The 17079-nt window shown below is 38.3% G+C and overlaps 1 protein-coding gene across 1 annotated transcript in view; it reads right to left on the bottom strand.

Moving 5' to 3' along the window:
- Positions 1-17079, bottom strand: part of REEP3 (receptor accessory protein 3) — a 99493-nt gene that overhangs the window by 11467 nt on the left and 70947 nt on the right. The window contains exons 3-6 of the mRNA XM_027530804.1: positions 12392-12468; positions 8998-9118; positions 8707-8820; positions 228-375 (exon numbers count right to left, since the gene is read on the bottom strand). Of these exons, the coding sequence (XP_027386605.1) occupies positions 228-375; positions 8707-8820; positions 8998-9118; positions 12392-12468 (460 nt within the window). The remainder of the gene's footprint in view (positions 1-227; positions 376-8706; positions 8821-8997; positions 9119-12391; positions 12469-17079) is intronic.

Here is a 17079-nt window from a genome sequence, read left to right as displayed (position 1 = left end):
TGTAGTTTACCCAAATTCAGACAGCTGGTACCCATCTTGACTCTGCTGCTAAGTCACTTCAGTCGTGTCTGACTCTGTGTGACCCCATAGACGGCAGCCCACCAGGCTTCCCCGTCTCTGGGATTCTCCAGGCAAGAACACTGGAGTGGGTTGCCATTTCCTTCTCCAATCATCTTGACTCAAGATCCCAATTATGACAGAACAATATGAAAACAAAACAAGCACACCTGCTGCTTCACCGGAGCCTGGTTTACTTTTCTTTTTTGTTTCTGGGAGAGGTTGGTACGATCTTTGTCCCACAGGCTCATCACCTTGAATGGCTGTTAGGTCATGCATACTGAAACTTCGCAAACGTTCAGTTATTGCTCCTTGGCTCTGTTTAACAGAGAAGCGATAGATCCAAGAAAAAAGGTGCATTTAAAATACTTAATATGTTTGCATTTAACTTACCCCCAACATTTGATCATGAAGCTGATTCATTTCATAATGAAACCTTCAGAGAAGTTGAAAGACTTCTACAGTGGATACCCATATATCATTTATATTTTGCTGGATCTTGTTCATCACTAATTTACCATCTACCTAACCATCAATCACTTTTTAATGCATTTCAAAGCAAGTTGTAGACATCAGTACATTTCACTCCCAAACATTTCTGCTTTAACTTGAAAATGTAAAAAAAAAAAAAAAGGTATCATGAGCTTATCCTGACTATAAACATCATCCATAATATTGCTCTCTCCTAGAACTAGCACTTTGAGGCTTATATTTATGATTCATAAGAACTTTTTTAAAGTAAAAGAGATGCTGTTTCAAAGCTAAGTCAAGTTAGGAATGGTAATGGCTCTACCTAGAACACCACACAAAAAAATTTAAGAGCCCCAATCTTGAGTATGAAATGATATTCAGTTAATGAATTCACCATCTGGCAAAGCATATCTACTACTACAAAATATGACTTAAAGCTTTAACAATATGGCACTTAACACTAGGCACAAGTGGGTATTTAAAGTTAACTAAAATTGAGAGAAAGAAGAAATTCAGCTCCTTAATTGCACGAGCTACATTTCAATTGCTCACTAGCCACATGTGGCTAGTGACCGTGAGGTAGAGAGTATCTCCATCACTGCAGAATACTCAATGCTTTTCATCATTGCACAGCTTTGAAAGGAACATTTCTGAACTTTTCAGACATAACTACATTTCCTCCCGAAGTATAAAGCTTTGTAAAGAGAAAAAAATAATTTCTAAATTTACCCACTTTGAAAATTTGCATAGCATACAGATGACTCATTTCTTATTTATAGATGGATTAAAAATATTCTTCTAAAGGTTTTTTTACACTTATTATTTCTTCTTCCCACACATATGAATTTATGATTGCCTCTACTTATAATGGTACTGTAGAAACTCATCCATAATGGTTCATCTTTAAATTTCAAAGCCTAAGGCATTACAAACATCCCAATGTTACTGCTAATGTGTATTTTACATTGAAGAAAATTGTCTTGATTCATGAGTCTTGGATTAGCTACTCCTAGTGATATCCTATTATGTCAAACCTGAACACCATTTCCATACCCCATTTAAGCTTCGTAATTTCTACCATAGTCTCTGAATTATGAAAAAGCATAATTAAAGGGTCTAGTGAAAACTGAAAGTGTTAGTCGCTCAGTCGTGTCCGACCCTGCGACCATAGACTGTAGCCTGCCAGGCTCCTCTGTCCATGGAATTCATCAGGCAAGAATACTGGCGTGGGCTGCCATTCCTTTCTCCAGGGGATCTTCCCCACCCAGGGATCGAACCAGGGTCTCCTAATTGCAGATGGATTCTTTACTGTCTGAGCCACCAAAAGGATCTATATTTTCAATAAAAGTAGTTGGATTCCACATATCTTTAAACATTCTTGACAAGGTTTAATTTATTATACTCTCTTTTTATCAGACATCATTTATTTATTAAGTAGAGGATGACAAAAGACTCAGACACACGCTAAAAGGAAGTGACCAGCGCTCGTCTGAAACAGATGCCTTGTTTTTGCAGAACTGTCATTTTCTCTGTTCCAATCTTTGTAGTTCTGTGCCCTCTCAGCAATTCTTGACTTTTTTTGCCATTGCCAAACAGATGGTAATACACATCCATAATATCCTATATTCTTAACCCCCAAACCCTCCCACTCAAGAAAGTATATCTCAGCATGCAAATAAGTCAACGTGCTGTTGAATCAGTCTAGCTTTACATCATCCACAGACTTCAGAATCTTTAATGATTATCATCAACTAATTACTTAGGGTGTATCTCACAAATGAACTCACATTAATGTTAGTTCTGTGGCTGTGCTTTATATATTTTGCCTTCGGGGTAAGATTTTAAGAAGAGAGGGACAAATCTTAGGCTTCTTCCGTTCTCTGAGTTTACCTGGTATGGGGCTGATACTGAATATGTAATAAGTAAACTATTCTTTTTAAGCCTTTTTTTTTTTCATTACTCATGACTGCTACAGAGTTCTCTATAGATAGCAGCATGTTTGAACGTAAACACTGGAGTTTATATGGAGAGGTTCAGTACCAAACCACAAGTATGGTCATGGGTATCTACAGGGCTAGATTACACCATTCACTAGGAGGTCGCTTCAGGTTTACATGAAAGGTGAGCAAGGACCGACACCGAGATGTGTGTGATCTGTATACAGTCAGGATTTTAATGCAGTTCTTGAGTAATCAGCCCTCTAGCCCTGGTATTATCAATCCTCAGAAAAAAAAAAAAAAGGCCAGCAACCATATAGGGAAAAGCAAAAAGAGGCTGTGTACTTTCCTTGAGGACTCACAGCACTTCAACAGCCATTATCACGTTGAAAAATCATTTCTTTTCACTGTATGTTTTCTAATAACCCCAGAATAGAAATAACATGGGGGGGGAAACTATTATACAACTGTGAACTTCAAAAATACTACATAAATTATAAGTATCGAATGTGACCACTTTAAAAGGAGAGGTGTCACTATAAAATAACTGCATTTAAAGGCAGAGCTATTCCCTCTAATTTTTATATATTCTGCACAAAAAGTCCATTAATAAGGGAATTATGTTTGCAATAAAATGTTAGGAGAAAATGCCTCCCCTCCACCTCAGAATTCTAAATCATGCAAAATATGGGTGCAAGTGTGCAGTATGGTTATAGTTAGACAGGGATAAATATTAAAAAAATTAAAACAGTATAATGTTTAGGCAGATGAGTGATTTCTATTTTTTTCAAAAATTTCTTTATATTACAAAATTAGTCATAGATGGTATAATGAAGTGTTTTTTTTTAATTGGAGGGTAATTGCTTTACAGTGTGTTGATTTCTGCTGTACAACAATGTGAATCAGCTATAAGTATACATATATCCCTCCATCTTGAACCTCCCTTCTACCACCCCCCCATCCCAGAAGTCATCACAGAGGGTATAATGAAGTTTTAATTGTTAACATAATATACTATATGAATTTCTGACCTATTTCTTCATCATCTTTCCAGTATCTAAATCCCTTACTCCCATCATTAAAAGAAAAACTGTTTCTACATTTTGAGGGCACAAGCAGGAAATTATAGCCACTTATCAAAAACAATACTAAAAGGTATTTATATTTTGTTTAAATTAATAATGCTTGATTTATTTTCTTGCATTTGGTTTATACACTATTAAGCTAAAAAGTATAAGAAAAATGAAGACAGGTTCTAGTCTGTGGAGGAAAATATGTGTGGAAACAGCAGTCTTAGTAAGTTGGAAGGGAGTTACTAACCACAAGGTAATTCTATATCCTGCATTTAGATCCTATTCGCTACAGAACTGTATATACACTGTGTATGTTAAATTTAGTCCTAAAAATCAAAGAGAAAATAACGAAAGGTTATGATGAGAAAACAAAAGTCAAAGTAATTAAAAAGTATTCTGTAGAACATTTTACATCATTAGACGAAGTGTTCCTGTCTTCAGGGAGCTCAGAGGCCTCAGGGTTTGAATTTAGATGAGCCCAGAACATCTATTTAAGAAACTAAGAATGTGGTAAGGTTGGCTGGGTGGGAGGGCTGGGTCCAAGCTCTGGAAAGAATGCTTTAGCCAAGAAGCAGCTTTCCCAGCTGGCCCCACACAGAAGCTCACTGATACCTGAAAATTTGCATGTCTACTCAAGTATCCAGGTCTATGGATGGCATCTGTAAAAACGGACCATGATGTATGACTAATTCTAACCTCTTTATACCCAACCATTCTGCTTTGTTTAAATATTTTGTTTCCTGGTTAAACATTATACTAATATTACTATGTTGTTGTTTAGCCATTCAGTTGTGTCCATGGACTTTTGCAACCCTATGGACGATAGCCTGCTAGGCCCCTCTGTCCATGGGATTTCCCAAGCAAGTATACTAGAGTAGGTTGCCATTTCCTACTCCAGGGGATCTTCCTGACCCAGGGATTGAACCCGCGTCTCCAGTATTGCAGGTGGATTCTTTACCGCTGAGCCACCAGGGCCATATTGTGTGTTAAATAAGAGGAATTTACTGTGCTTATCATCACCTTTGTATAAAATCTTCAACCTATCCTCAGAATTTTTAAATTAAGAATTAAAAAATATAATCAGCAATGCTTTGTAATCTTATAAGCATACCAGCAATTCCTTATGGAATAATTTTTAGGACACTGTTCAATAATGAGTAGTCATTAAGCTCTATTTCTTATTGATCCTTGACATACTACATTATAACTGAGAATAAGGGTAGTCTGCAGTTTTTAGGGAAATGCCTTGTCCTTATAGATAGTTAACACAATCTGATCAAGCCAAGAATGGAACTGACTGCATTTGCATTGAGTACTATATTTTCATGGTTTTAAGATTAAAGCAATATATATTTATTGAAGAATGTTTGTAACAGAGAAAAATGTAAAAGAGGATGATCTATAACCTAACACCCAAATTACCTGTACATATTTACACATCCTTTAAGCCTTTTCTGACTTACCATACTTTCACAGCAGGGCTTCTCAACCTCAGCATTAGTGCGATTTTGGTCTAATTTTTTTTGTGTTGGGAAGCCGTTCTGTAAGCAGCATACTTGTCCTCTCCCTAAGATGCCAGTAGCAGCGCCTCTGCCTCAGCTGTGACAACCCAAAATCTCTCCAGACATTACCAAAATTGCCCCCAGATGAGAACCGTCATTTTCGAGTAGGAGTTTTAGAAGTCAGTTTTTACCCCTTCATTTTATATGTAAGAACACGGATACTTGGAGAGATCAGTGCAGATGACTGCCCTAAATCTCATGGCTAATTAGGACAGAAGCAGGGCTAAAAAATGCTGACAACTCAACTGCTACAGAATTCAACTTTCATTATAACATTGTGCTTAGATTGCAAAGAAAAAAAAATATGATCTTTCTTCTCCATTGTCTAAAGAAGGGCTCTCTTTTTTTATACAGATGATACTAAGCAGCTGAATCTCCTCAAATTCTTTCACAAACAGAAAGCCATTAAAACAGACAGCAAGATGTCAGGATTTCTGACCTAACTGTCGTTATTTACAGTCAATAAGATTTCAGAAATTTTAACTGTAAGGCTCTCATTTCTGTGATAATTGATTTCTTTAAAAAATAATATCTGCTAAAGAATTCACCAAGAAAAGGCTGCTAGAGAAAATCCTAAGAGGCGCTTAATACGACTAACAGTTCTCTTCTTCCTCTGTCCTTCATTCAGCAGGAGTGTTGCTTGTCTGTACAAAAGCCGCCGGCATTTCCCATGTGAAAGCTATGGGACGCTGAACATCCTCAGCAAAATCCTTGAAGCTCCTTCATATGTTTGTGCTTTGCTCAGCCAAAATAAACTTGTACACTGACCTTGTGAACAGATGCCGGGTAATGAGGTCACAGAGCTGAGTAACATTTTCAGAAAATTGCTTTACGGTGTAATAAATGTTCTGATTAGATTCCTAGTTTCATCTTTAACATGCTCAGGTGGTTCAGCTTGGGAAGCCTAGCCGGGGGTATTGCCAGTCTTTAAAGGTCACACTGAGAGTTCAGTATTTTTAGTCTGAAAGATATTTTTAACAAACCATATATTGTAAAAAAAAAAAAAAAAGTTTAATAATTCTCAAGTCTTACTATTAGCTTTCCTGCAGTTTCTCCTTAAAAACTTGACCTATTTCCTATTTCGGTTTCAATTTATTCTTCAGTAGGAAATGTCTGGTTCAGTGATTCTTCCATCACAGTCAGTGCCTTTCCTTGACATCTCTAGAGATGAAACTAATTTCCCCTACCTTAAAGCAGGCACAGTAAAACTTGAGGCAAATAGTGTTAACATTATGCTGTGTTCAGCATATTTAATGACCATCTCTAATGAATAAAATCCAGTATGGTTGATGCCAACATTCCTCTGCTCATTGGGAGAATGATGAGGGTTGCCTCACCGTATCAAGTTCACTATACACAGTGAACTTGATAACAAAAGGATCACAAGATCACAAGCGAAAAGAGAGAATTCCAAAGTGAATTCAAGTTACAGTGGGTTTGTTTTGCAGTGGTAACTTAGATAATTTTTATGCTGTTTCTTGCCTTTGAAGTGGGGAAGTGGTTTTAATTTGTTAAATATATAAATAAAGACAAGCAATATATCACAAAGAAGCTAAAGAAATATAGGTATGGGATCACTTTTATAGTCTTTCTACAAAAAGGTGTTTCAGTAAGATAATGCTTATTTCACCTTTTATTTATTTTTTTGGTCTGCAACCTGAGGCTTTGGGATCTTAGTTCCCTGACCAGGGACTGAACCCTGGCCCTTGCAGTGAAAGCACGGAATCCTCACCACTGGACCACCAGGGAATTACTAGATAATGCTTTTTGTAATAGTGGAGGGCAAGGGGTAGGCTCTAAGCAACCAAATAGGAGATAAAATTTTCAGTTAGTAGATACAGATATTCAGCTTGACAGTAGTGGCCTGAAAGGGTAGGGACTGTATCTGTTTTGTTAATTGCTGCATCCCAAGCACCTACCATACAGTAGGCATTAGATACAAACCTAGATGGTCAGTACACTAAATATCTTTAAATAAACATATAGGATGTTAAATACCAATGGCAGCAAAGTATGTATAAAATAAAAATAAATGAAGGAATGAGGAAAGATAATCCGGTTGGGGTTTCTGGTTCCTCATGTAGAGGTTGGAAGTAGTAAGTCAAAATAAAATAAATATCCCACAAAACAGTTACGAGTCTCACAGAGTAGGTAGGATTATAAACCATATTTAAGTGTTGAAGTGAACAGGGCAAATGAGATTTGTGTGCGTCTATGTTTCCTAACGGAGAAGGTGATGGCACCCCACTCCAGTACTCTTGCCTGGAAAATCCCATGGATGGAGGAGCCTGGTAGGCTGCAGTCCAGGGGGTTGCTAAGAGTCGGACACAACTGAGCGAGTTCACTTTGACTTTTCACTTTCATGCATTGGAGAAGGAAATGGCAACCCACTCCAGTGTTCTTCCCTGGAGAATCCCAGGGATGGGGGAGCCTGGTGGGCTGCCGTCTATGGGGTCGCACAGAGTTGGACACAACTGAAGTGACTTAGCAGCAGCATGTTTCCTAAAACAGTGCTCTAAAATGTCTAAAAACTAAGTTTCAGCATCAAAAATTGTTTGGGAATATAGACACATAAAATGTCTATATTCCTAAACAACTTTTGATGCTGAAACTTAGTTTTTAGTTTTTCGCCACAGAATCCAGTTGAATGTTGCTTTTAAGTATGGAAAATTCAGAAAGCATCTTCTTGGGGGTGTAAATAAATAACTTGTACTTGATTTGTGATGCTAAATAATGCTAAATTTTATAACAAAGAAAGCAAGAAACCTTTGGTCCATCCCCCTGCAGGCAACCACTTTAAAACCTCTACTTTCTTACGCAGCAGACCAGGACTTGAGTTCTGCTCTGCCTCATTTTCTCCTCCCTGCCATCCTCCCAAAGCAGAAGTTAAGTAAAAGGCTGATGTTATTTGGAAAGTCACACTCAGAACTTTCTGAAGCTGAAACCTATTTTCTTTCCACATACTACACACCAAACCCAATAATGCCATGGGATTTAAAATCAACCACACTAATTACTACATGCAAAGAAATCCAAAAGCCATACTGCGAATTTTCACATAAGGCATTCCTTTGATAATTTGGCTTGCAAAACACAACACATGACATTAGTAATTGGCTAAGTAAAATCTTAAGTTTTAAGAGCAGAAATTTTTCATGCCTTATTTTGAATAATCAGTTACCTCAAATTGGTTGAAGTATGGGTGCAGAAGTAAGCCAGAAATCCTACCAAGATAGTGCCATGGAGAGATAGAGGGGAAAAAACACCAAAGACAAAGAAAGAATGGTCATCTTTACTAAAGGTTATTTACTCAAAACTATTTTAAGGTTATAAAGTAGGAAGATTACGGCAAAATGACATTTTCCCAGTATGTTTTATTTACTATCTCTCATTCTGTCATCAATTAAGAGTTCAAAATATCTAACAATTATAGAAGACGTGTTAAAATATCTTTAAAACAGTCTACTTGTTGTTTTCTAACATTAAAAAAATAAACAGAAGGTAAGTTTGTGCCAAAATTTATAATGATCTGAAATAAAAAGCCACCCTACTTTGTTCACTGGCAATTTGACACTGGATTAAAAACAAAGGTAAATAGAAAATTACCTTCACTGCTGCAGTGACGGCAGCGGTAGCTGCTAAATTTAAACCTTGCCGCCCAAAGTTTACCATAGTTTCATAGCCTCGTTCTTTTGCTTGGACAATATAATCATCAATTTCCTGGAAAAAAAAATCAAGTTTGTAGAATATTAATTTTATTTAAAAAGAATGTCAAGAAGCTGAAAACTAGGACTTTCTCCCCTAATATAATAGTTTCACTCATTTTATAGCATGCAACATGTGATGATGAAACGCATTTCTAACAAATGATTTGTGGAAATAATTTATACATCTTACCCTTTCCTTTGAAGAAAGTAGTGGATGAAGGAATTTTCTGTATATTAAACTTGCTCCTCTGGTATAAGGAGAGAGTAGCCATATGACAAAAGCAATCTTAAGCTCATAGTAGAGGGGGAACCTGACAAGAAAATATTTGAAAAGGATGCTGGTGAAAATAAAACTACAGACAATGAGGAAATCATACACAAAATTTTTTTAAAGTTCAGTCACTGTGTTACGCTTTCACAGGTAAGAAGTTGTGATCAGGAAAACAACTATGTTTGAACTGACAAATTAATCTCACTAATTATATAGATCAGAGCAGCCTATCCCCTCGCAGAGATTCTAGTTCAAAGTTGTTCCATTCATGTACATTTTTTTTTTAAAAACTGTTTACTTTTTGGCTGCACCCTCCGCGGATGTTGGATCTTAGACCAGGGATCAAACCTGCACCCTTTGCATTGGAAGGGAGAGTCTTAACCACTGGACAGCCAAGGAAGTTCCAAGACTGCTCTCTATAGACAAAGTCAGACAAGCTGCCAAACTAACTGGAGCAGTTCAGAGAGGTCATTCAGTTCAGGTTCAGTTCAGTTCAGTCGCTCAGTCACGTCCGACTCTTTGCGACCCCATGGACTACAGCACGCCAGGCCTCCCTGTCCATCACCAACTCCCGGAGTTCACTCAAACTCATGCTCATTGAGTCAGTGATGCCATCCAACCATCTCATCCTCTGTTTTCTCCTTTTCTTCCCGCCTTGAATCTTTCCGAGCATCAGGGTCTTTTCAAATGAGTCAGTTCTTTGCATCAGGTGGCCAAAGTATTGGAGTTTCAGCTTCAGCATCAGTCTTTCCAATGAATATTTAGGACTGATTTCCTTTAGGATGGACTGGTTGGATGTCCTTGCAGTCCAAGAGTCTTCTTCAACACCACAGTTCAAAAGCATCAATTCTTCGGCACTCAGCTTTCTTTATAGTCCAACTCCCACATCCATACGTGACCACTGGAAAAACCATAGCCTTGACTAGACGGACCTTTGTTGGCAGAGTTCATTAAAAGCATCTAACCAGGACAGTAAGGTGCACCCACCCTGTCTGCAGAGCCTAGCTGCCATGGCATAGCAGGACATACCTCCCAAGTGTTAGGTGTGTTTTTAAGCATTTATAAGCTCCAAGTGTGCAATGTTACCCCATATGCACATCTCCTTCTCTTAGAGCTCCCAGAAAATGTCCCCTCCAATTTCATTTGGCCAGAAGTGCAGCACTTGACAGACCTAAATCGTTCACTTGGAAGGAGAAAGGAATTGCCATTGTGGGAACCTGGAAATTAGGCTTATATACCCGTGCCCCTTCCCACTGGGGTTTTTCAGCATCTTCTCCCATAGGCTGACTACACTTCCTCAAGCAAGGACCGTGGGTTTAGTCATGTGACCTGCTCTGGGCAACAGAATGTGAGTGCAACATATGTTAAATGCAAAGAAAAGCTTTAAATGTCACTTGACTCCCTCACTTCAACACCCCCCAACCTCTTGCTTTCAAATTCTGCTTTCTGTCGTGAGGGTATCTGCTTCTTCAGGCTTGGTCCATGAACAAGAAGACACTTAAAACTGAGCTGAGCCCAGCAACGCTGGCAGCTGACCATTTGTCTTCATGTACCCTGAGCAAGAAATGAATGTTTGTTTTTTAACCCATTGTGCTTAGGGTGGTTTGTTGCCATAGCAAAAGTTAAGTAACACAGCACAAGGGAACAAGCATCCTGTGGTCTATGCGCTACTAAGGTACGTGATAAAAAATCTGGGCTCTTCTGATGAGACAGGTGGGCAGGGGGCAGTGAGGACTGACTACTGTATAGACGATGAAGGGTTTCTGCACAGTGCAGCTACAGAGGAGTCTCTGGACTTCCGTTGCTCATGACAAGTTTTTTCTACCTTATTTACTTTTTAATAGTGCATATATGTACATTTGCAACCGGAAAAACAGAGATGCATTTAAAGAGAGAACATGGAAACTTCAAGACACCTAGCTTGGTTTAGAATCTGTTCTGCCACTTAAAAACAAACAAACAAACAAAAAACCCTTCCAAACCCCTTTACCAAAACATAACAGATAAATGAACTGTGGGACAGAAGGAGGAAGAGAAAGATGGATGCAGATACAGAGAAGTTGATACATAAGGGCTGGTTGTGAAGAACATTTAAGTCTCATGACTTCTATTTTTTCTGAGCCATCCAATGTGACCTAGTGTGCTATGAGAATATGATGAGACTTACAAAGTCAGAAAGACAGTTAAAGCAGAGAACAGTAAAGATTTGAAACAGAAACAGGAGGGAATGGAAGAAGCCAATGACCAAAAGCAAGTAAAAGGAATGGTGACTTTCAAATTGATATCTATATGAGCAACTGATTGATGTCTTTTCAGCTCAGTTGGTAGCCTGGGTAAAGAAGAGAAGAGGAGTGTGGTTGGGCTGATCTAAGTTGGGGGTTTGTGCAGCAAGGGTGGTTGAAGATAGTGGCAAGGTAGTAAATGTTTAGACTTTGGAAAAAACGACTTCTCCAAGTGATGGCAAGGTATAGTTGGAAATATACTCCTGAAATATAGCACAATGAGACTCAGGTTGTTCCACTAAGTATGACTTCTCAGTAAAATGTTTGATCCTTGAGGATAGAAACATGTTTCAATTCTGCCTCATGCTGTTTGGAATAGGGCAGTCCAGGAGCTGGTGTTGGGAGCGGGTGGTAGCCATGTGGACTTGATGTCATCCAGTTCGAATGTTTGTGGATGAGAATTTTAAGGATGGGAGGGAAGTGCTAAAATCAGAAGCTGTGGGCTTCAAAAGGGGAGTTTGCTTAGGAAATACTAATAAAGCAAAAATAGTGTGAAGTCATCAGTGTGTGGAAAAAAGATAATGACAACCAAGTTTTCTCTGTTCCGAGATCCTGGGACATGTGTGGGAGAAGGGTGGGAGGAAGCGGCATGTGGGCAGGAGGATGAACTGCCTTTATATGGGGGATTCCATAAGGAAGGTAATGTCCTTGTGGGGAAACCAGCTAAAGGAAATGATGCAATGGATAATTAGGTAGACTGATGAAATTCATTTAGTTAGGGATGGATTTCCTTGGTGGTCCAGTGGTTAAGAATCCTCCTTGCACTGCAGGGGACACGAGTTTGATCCCTGTTTGGGGAACTAAGATCCCACATGCCACAGAGCAACTAAGCCCACGTGTCACAAGGAAAGATCCCCCACGATGCAACAAAGATCTCACGCGCTGCAACTAAGACATGACATAGACAAATAAACAAAAATTTTAAACATTTATTTTAAAAAAATCTCTTAGTTAACAGCAAGAGCAGGATAAGAACACAGAACGCCAGATAAGAGTCTACATTATGGACATTTCTCAATGCTAGAACTTACCAAGCGACTGTTTGATCTGCTACTGTTTCAATTACAGTATACAGGGCAAAGACAATCCAGTACATCATCCATCGAACCTGCAAATAATAAAAATACTTATGAAATAATGGACCAAAATTATTTGAGACTCTGAAGAGTCGTATATATCATACATAGTATGTTGGATTAAATGAAGAAGGCGATGGTTTAATTCTCAACAGGTTTTATGTCTGACTTCCTCACGTCACCACATCAGTTGTCCTGGGATACAAGAATTGAAGGATAACAAACCTCTAGGCTTAATACAGTATAATGTAGGAACCTAAATGAAAAATAGGACATATTTTTCTTAACCGGAGGAAAATTCTTTAAAAGATCTTATTACATGCTTCTTTATGAAGACTGCTGCTGCTGCTAAGTCACTTCAGTCGTGTCCGACTCTGTGTGACCCCATAGACGTCAGCCCACCAGGCTCTCCTGCCCCTGGGATTCTCCAGGCAAGAACACTGGAGTGGGTTGCCATTTCCTTCTCCAATGCATGAAAGTGAAAAAGTGAAAGTGAAGTCGCTCAGTTGTGTCCGACTCTTAGCGACCCCATGGACTGTAACTGTTTAATTATTATAGAAACTATATAGTATGATATGACCATAATTAATCTTTATTAGTCTTTTAAATATCGGAGAAGGCAATGGCACCCCACTCCAGTACTAATGGACTAAGAGTAATTCAGGATATTTTTACCTCTTGTACGGACTAGAGCATCCTATAAGGTCCCTGAGACTCTGTGTCTCTGCAGCAATCCTTCTCACAGAATGGTGAGAAGGACATTCATTTTTCTTGAACTCATTCTCACAAATTTATTCCTTTCTACCTCCCTAAGTACACAGACTCTTATCACTCACATAGGTTGGATTTTCGTTAAGGGTTAAAATCTCTGCTTTCTCACCAACACAAAAAATCATCCGACTATAGGCCAGAGACTGTGCTAAGAGCATCACATATATTAATTCACTTATCCCCCACAATAGCATTATGAAATATACTACATAAGTATATAATTATAAGGAACTGGCGGCACAGAGAGGTATTCAAGTTCATTTAGCCAGAATTTGAATCCCGGCTGCCTGACTCTCGAATTGGTGCTGTTATCCAGTTTTACCCATGTACAGAAAGGAATGTGAGGAATTGCTGAATGTGAGGTCCAAGAATAACCACTACTTCCCTATTCTCATCACAATAAGATGACAGAAAAAAAATTAGGTCTCTATAATTAGTTAAAAAATTGACCTATTTAGTTTTAATACAGATGCTTCTTTGGGTATTTTATAAATATGAAACTGTAACTCAGGTAGCTTTAACAGTTTTCTGTTTGGAAAAATCAATTAATAACAGCCAGGAATAACTTTTGAAACAATGTGTTGTGACATATGAAGAGTAATTTACCTTGTGTGTGTGTGTGTGTGTGTGTGTGTGTATCTGACTCGTGACCCCACAGAATATAGCCCACCAGGCTCCTCTGTTCATGGGATTTCTCAGAAAAGAATACTGGAGTGGGTTCCCATTTCCTTCTTTAGGGGATCTTCCCAACCCAGGGATTGAACCCGTGTCTCCTGCACTGCAGGCAGATACTTTACCATTGAGCCACCTGGGAAGCCCAATTTACTTCACTTAAGAGCTTAAAAAACTGCCTGAAGCAAATAGCACATTGCTGCTGCTGCTAAGTCGCTTCAGTCGTGTCCGACTCTGTGCGACCCCATAGACGGCAGCCCACCAGGCTCTCCCGTCCCCAGGATTCTCCAGGCAAGAACACTGGAGTGGGTTGCCATTTCCTTCTCCAGTGCATAAAAGTGAAAAGTGAAAGTAAAGTCACTCAGTCGTGCCCGACTCTTCGCGACCCCATGGACTGCAGCCTACCAGGCTCCTCCATCCATGGGATTTTCCAGGCAAGAGTACTGGAGTGGGGTGCCATTTCCTTCTCCCAAATGGCACATTATCTACATTTAAAATACAATGAAACCGATTTATGATTATCATCTCAAATTAACAAAAAAGTTAGACTAAATATTCTCTTCAGTTTTTCACTTTTCATGAGTTACTTTACTCCCTCACTGCCGCCAATTCCAAGCTTTTTGTCCCAGTATGGAGATTTTTTTCCAGGGTTAAAATCCTATGTGTTTTCTCTTGCTGCCCTCTTTTAAAAGCAAAGTGAGGCTCTCACACAAATTCATTCATTTAGCCTTTCCAAATCAAACATTAATTTAGTACTTTTACCTTTTAACTGTATTCACAAGGTTATCCTCTCAAAAAGAAATGAAAGGGAAAAACCTGGAAACAAAACAGTGCACTTTTATAAGGCTAGAAGGGACCCTGGAGGTGATCAAGTTTTTTTGAACTAAACAAGCCTTTATTGAAAACCACTGTGAAACAATTACAAAAAAACACACACCCTGCTCTTGTTGGCCCTTCCATTCTACTCACTGTAGGACTCTTGAGGAGACTCTAAGAAATCCCAGTGCTCCATGGGGCAGAGTTCAAAAATAAATAACACGGCAAACTCCTCTCCTTTTACTGAGGGCCAAAATAAGTAAGTTGTGCAAGAGGCTGAGCTGGGAAATGGGCACAGGGCCATAGTCTACAATGAAGCCTGAAAAAGGCAGATTTTCAAACAAGAGGTTGCTGTCAGGTCAATCTTTTCATTTCTCTCTCTCTCCCTCCTGCACTCAGCACAAGGATTTCAGTGTAAACCTTAGCACCTTCTTTCCTGGGAGAGTGGCAGCGTAAGTTAACTGGTCTCTCCCATAGGAACTTTAGGAAACTTTCAGAAAAATAAATGATTTAAGTTAGTTATTTTTTCACTATTTTGTATTTTCATCATTTTACTATTTCACAACCCTCATTATGGCTGTGATCTTCCAAATGGATAAGAACGAAAAACAACACTCCACAAATAGTCATGATTTACCCAATAGAGTTGAACAGTATGGGTAGTTAATGTTTGGTGATACTCTGTGAAATACTAGTTCTCAAATAGACTTGAGCTGCTAGAGTCCCATACATTCAAAAAGCACTTTGACTTCAGTAAAGTCAAGTACTTACCCAGTTTTCAAATTCATTTTATTTGTTTTTGTTAATTTTTGGCTGTGCCGGGTATTAGTTGTGCCACGTGAGCTCTTGGTTGCAGCGTGTGGGATCTAGTTCCTTGACCAGGGATAGAACCTGTGCCCCCTGCATTGACAGCACAGAGTCTTAGCCACTGGATCATCAGAGAAGTTCCTCAAATTCATTTAAAACCCACCAAATATATAAGTGCTTTCACATATATAATGTTTAACTCTAAAAAAAAAAAAAAAAAAGACTATTTATTTAGGTTGTGAGAATATTAAATAATGCCAAAAATTTAAAAAGGAGAAAAGAAGAGAAAGAAGGTTCTTTTTAGTTAAAAAACAACAAACTATACAATTAATAGTGTATTCCTGGTCATTTTCCTGTGGTATTGGCTCAATTTTATATAAGCAAAACTCCATGGTTCTCATTTATCTTTAACGAATATATTCTTTGACAATCTGCTCTCATAAATGTCTGTATTTTTTTGTTTTCCTTATTAGAAATACGGACCTTAACAATAATTGAATTAATAATTAAATGAATGCAGGGAGTGTGTGTTATTCATGTGAGCAAGTATGAAGAAAGTTAACCTTGAAAAGATATTGCTTTCTTTTTCCTATTAATGGATTTGGTTGGGATTTTACACCAAATGATTACTCAGCAAACCTTTTATTAAAACTATACCTCAAGGCTGCTCAGCCTACTCTTTAAGGTCTAGCCCAAAGAAAATAACAGAATGACGTCAATGTCAAAAAGAAGGGAAGAAAGAAAAGAGCAATACACAAAATGATAATTAAAAATGTTAAGGTAAAATATTCTTTAGATGGACAGAAAACATCAATAACAAAATGTAGTACTAAAACCAAAAAACTGGTAGGAAAACAATGCAAACTGATAATCTCATGATTGTATATAACCAAATCTAATAGAAATAAATGCTATTAAAATGTTATGCAAATAAAAGTAACTTAACAGGCAGCTGTAATATATCATAATCCACCTTTAAAGTTACAGGAAAAAAAATTTATGTTAAGAAAGTGGGAACAAATTCTATTACTTTCCAGTTCAGAAACAATTGGTAAAATCAACAAACCAATGTTTAGATATTTTCATGAGAACAATGAATAAGAAAGCTGCTCAAAAAGTCCACAAACAAATGGTGGAGAAGGTGTGGCGAGAAGGGAACCCTCCTACACTGTTGGTGGGAATGTTAACTGGTACAGCCACTATGGAGAACAGTATGGAGGTTTCTTAAAAAACTAAAAATAGAGGTACCATATGACCCCGCAATCCCACTCCTGGCATATATCCAGAGAAAAATATGATCCGAAAGGATACATGCCCTCCAGTGTTCACTGCTGCACTGTTTACAATAGCAAAGACATGGAAGCGACCGAAATGTCCATCGACAGAGGGACGGATAAAGAAGACGAGATACAAACATACTCAGCCGTTACAAAGAGTGGAATAATGCCATTTGCAGCAACATGGAAGGACCTAGAGAGTGTCACACTGAGTGAAGTTAAGTCCGACAGAGAAGGAGAGATATCGTATGACATCCCTTATATGTGGACTCTAGAAAGAAATGATATGAATGAACCTAT

The sequence above is a fragment of the Bos indicus x Bos taurus genome, chromosome 28 (assembly GCF_003369695.1).
Source record: "Bos indicus x Bos taurus breed Angus x Brahman F1 hybrid chromosome 28, Bos_hybrid_MaternalHap_v2.0, whole genome shotgun sequence".
NCBI lineage: Eukaryota > Metazoa > Chordata > Mammalia > Artiodactyla > Bovidae > Bos > Bos indicus x Bos taurus.
This window is presented reverse-complemented; position numbering and strand designations above follow the sequence as displayed.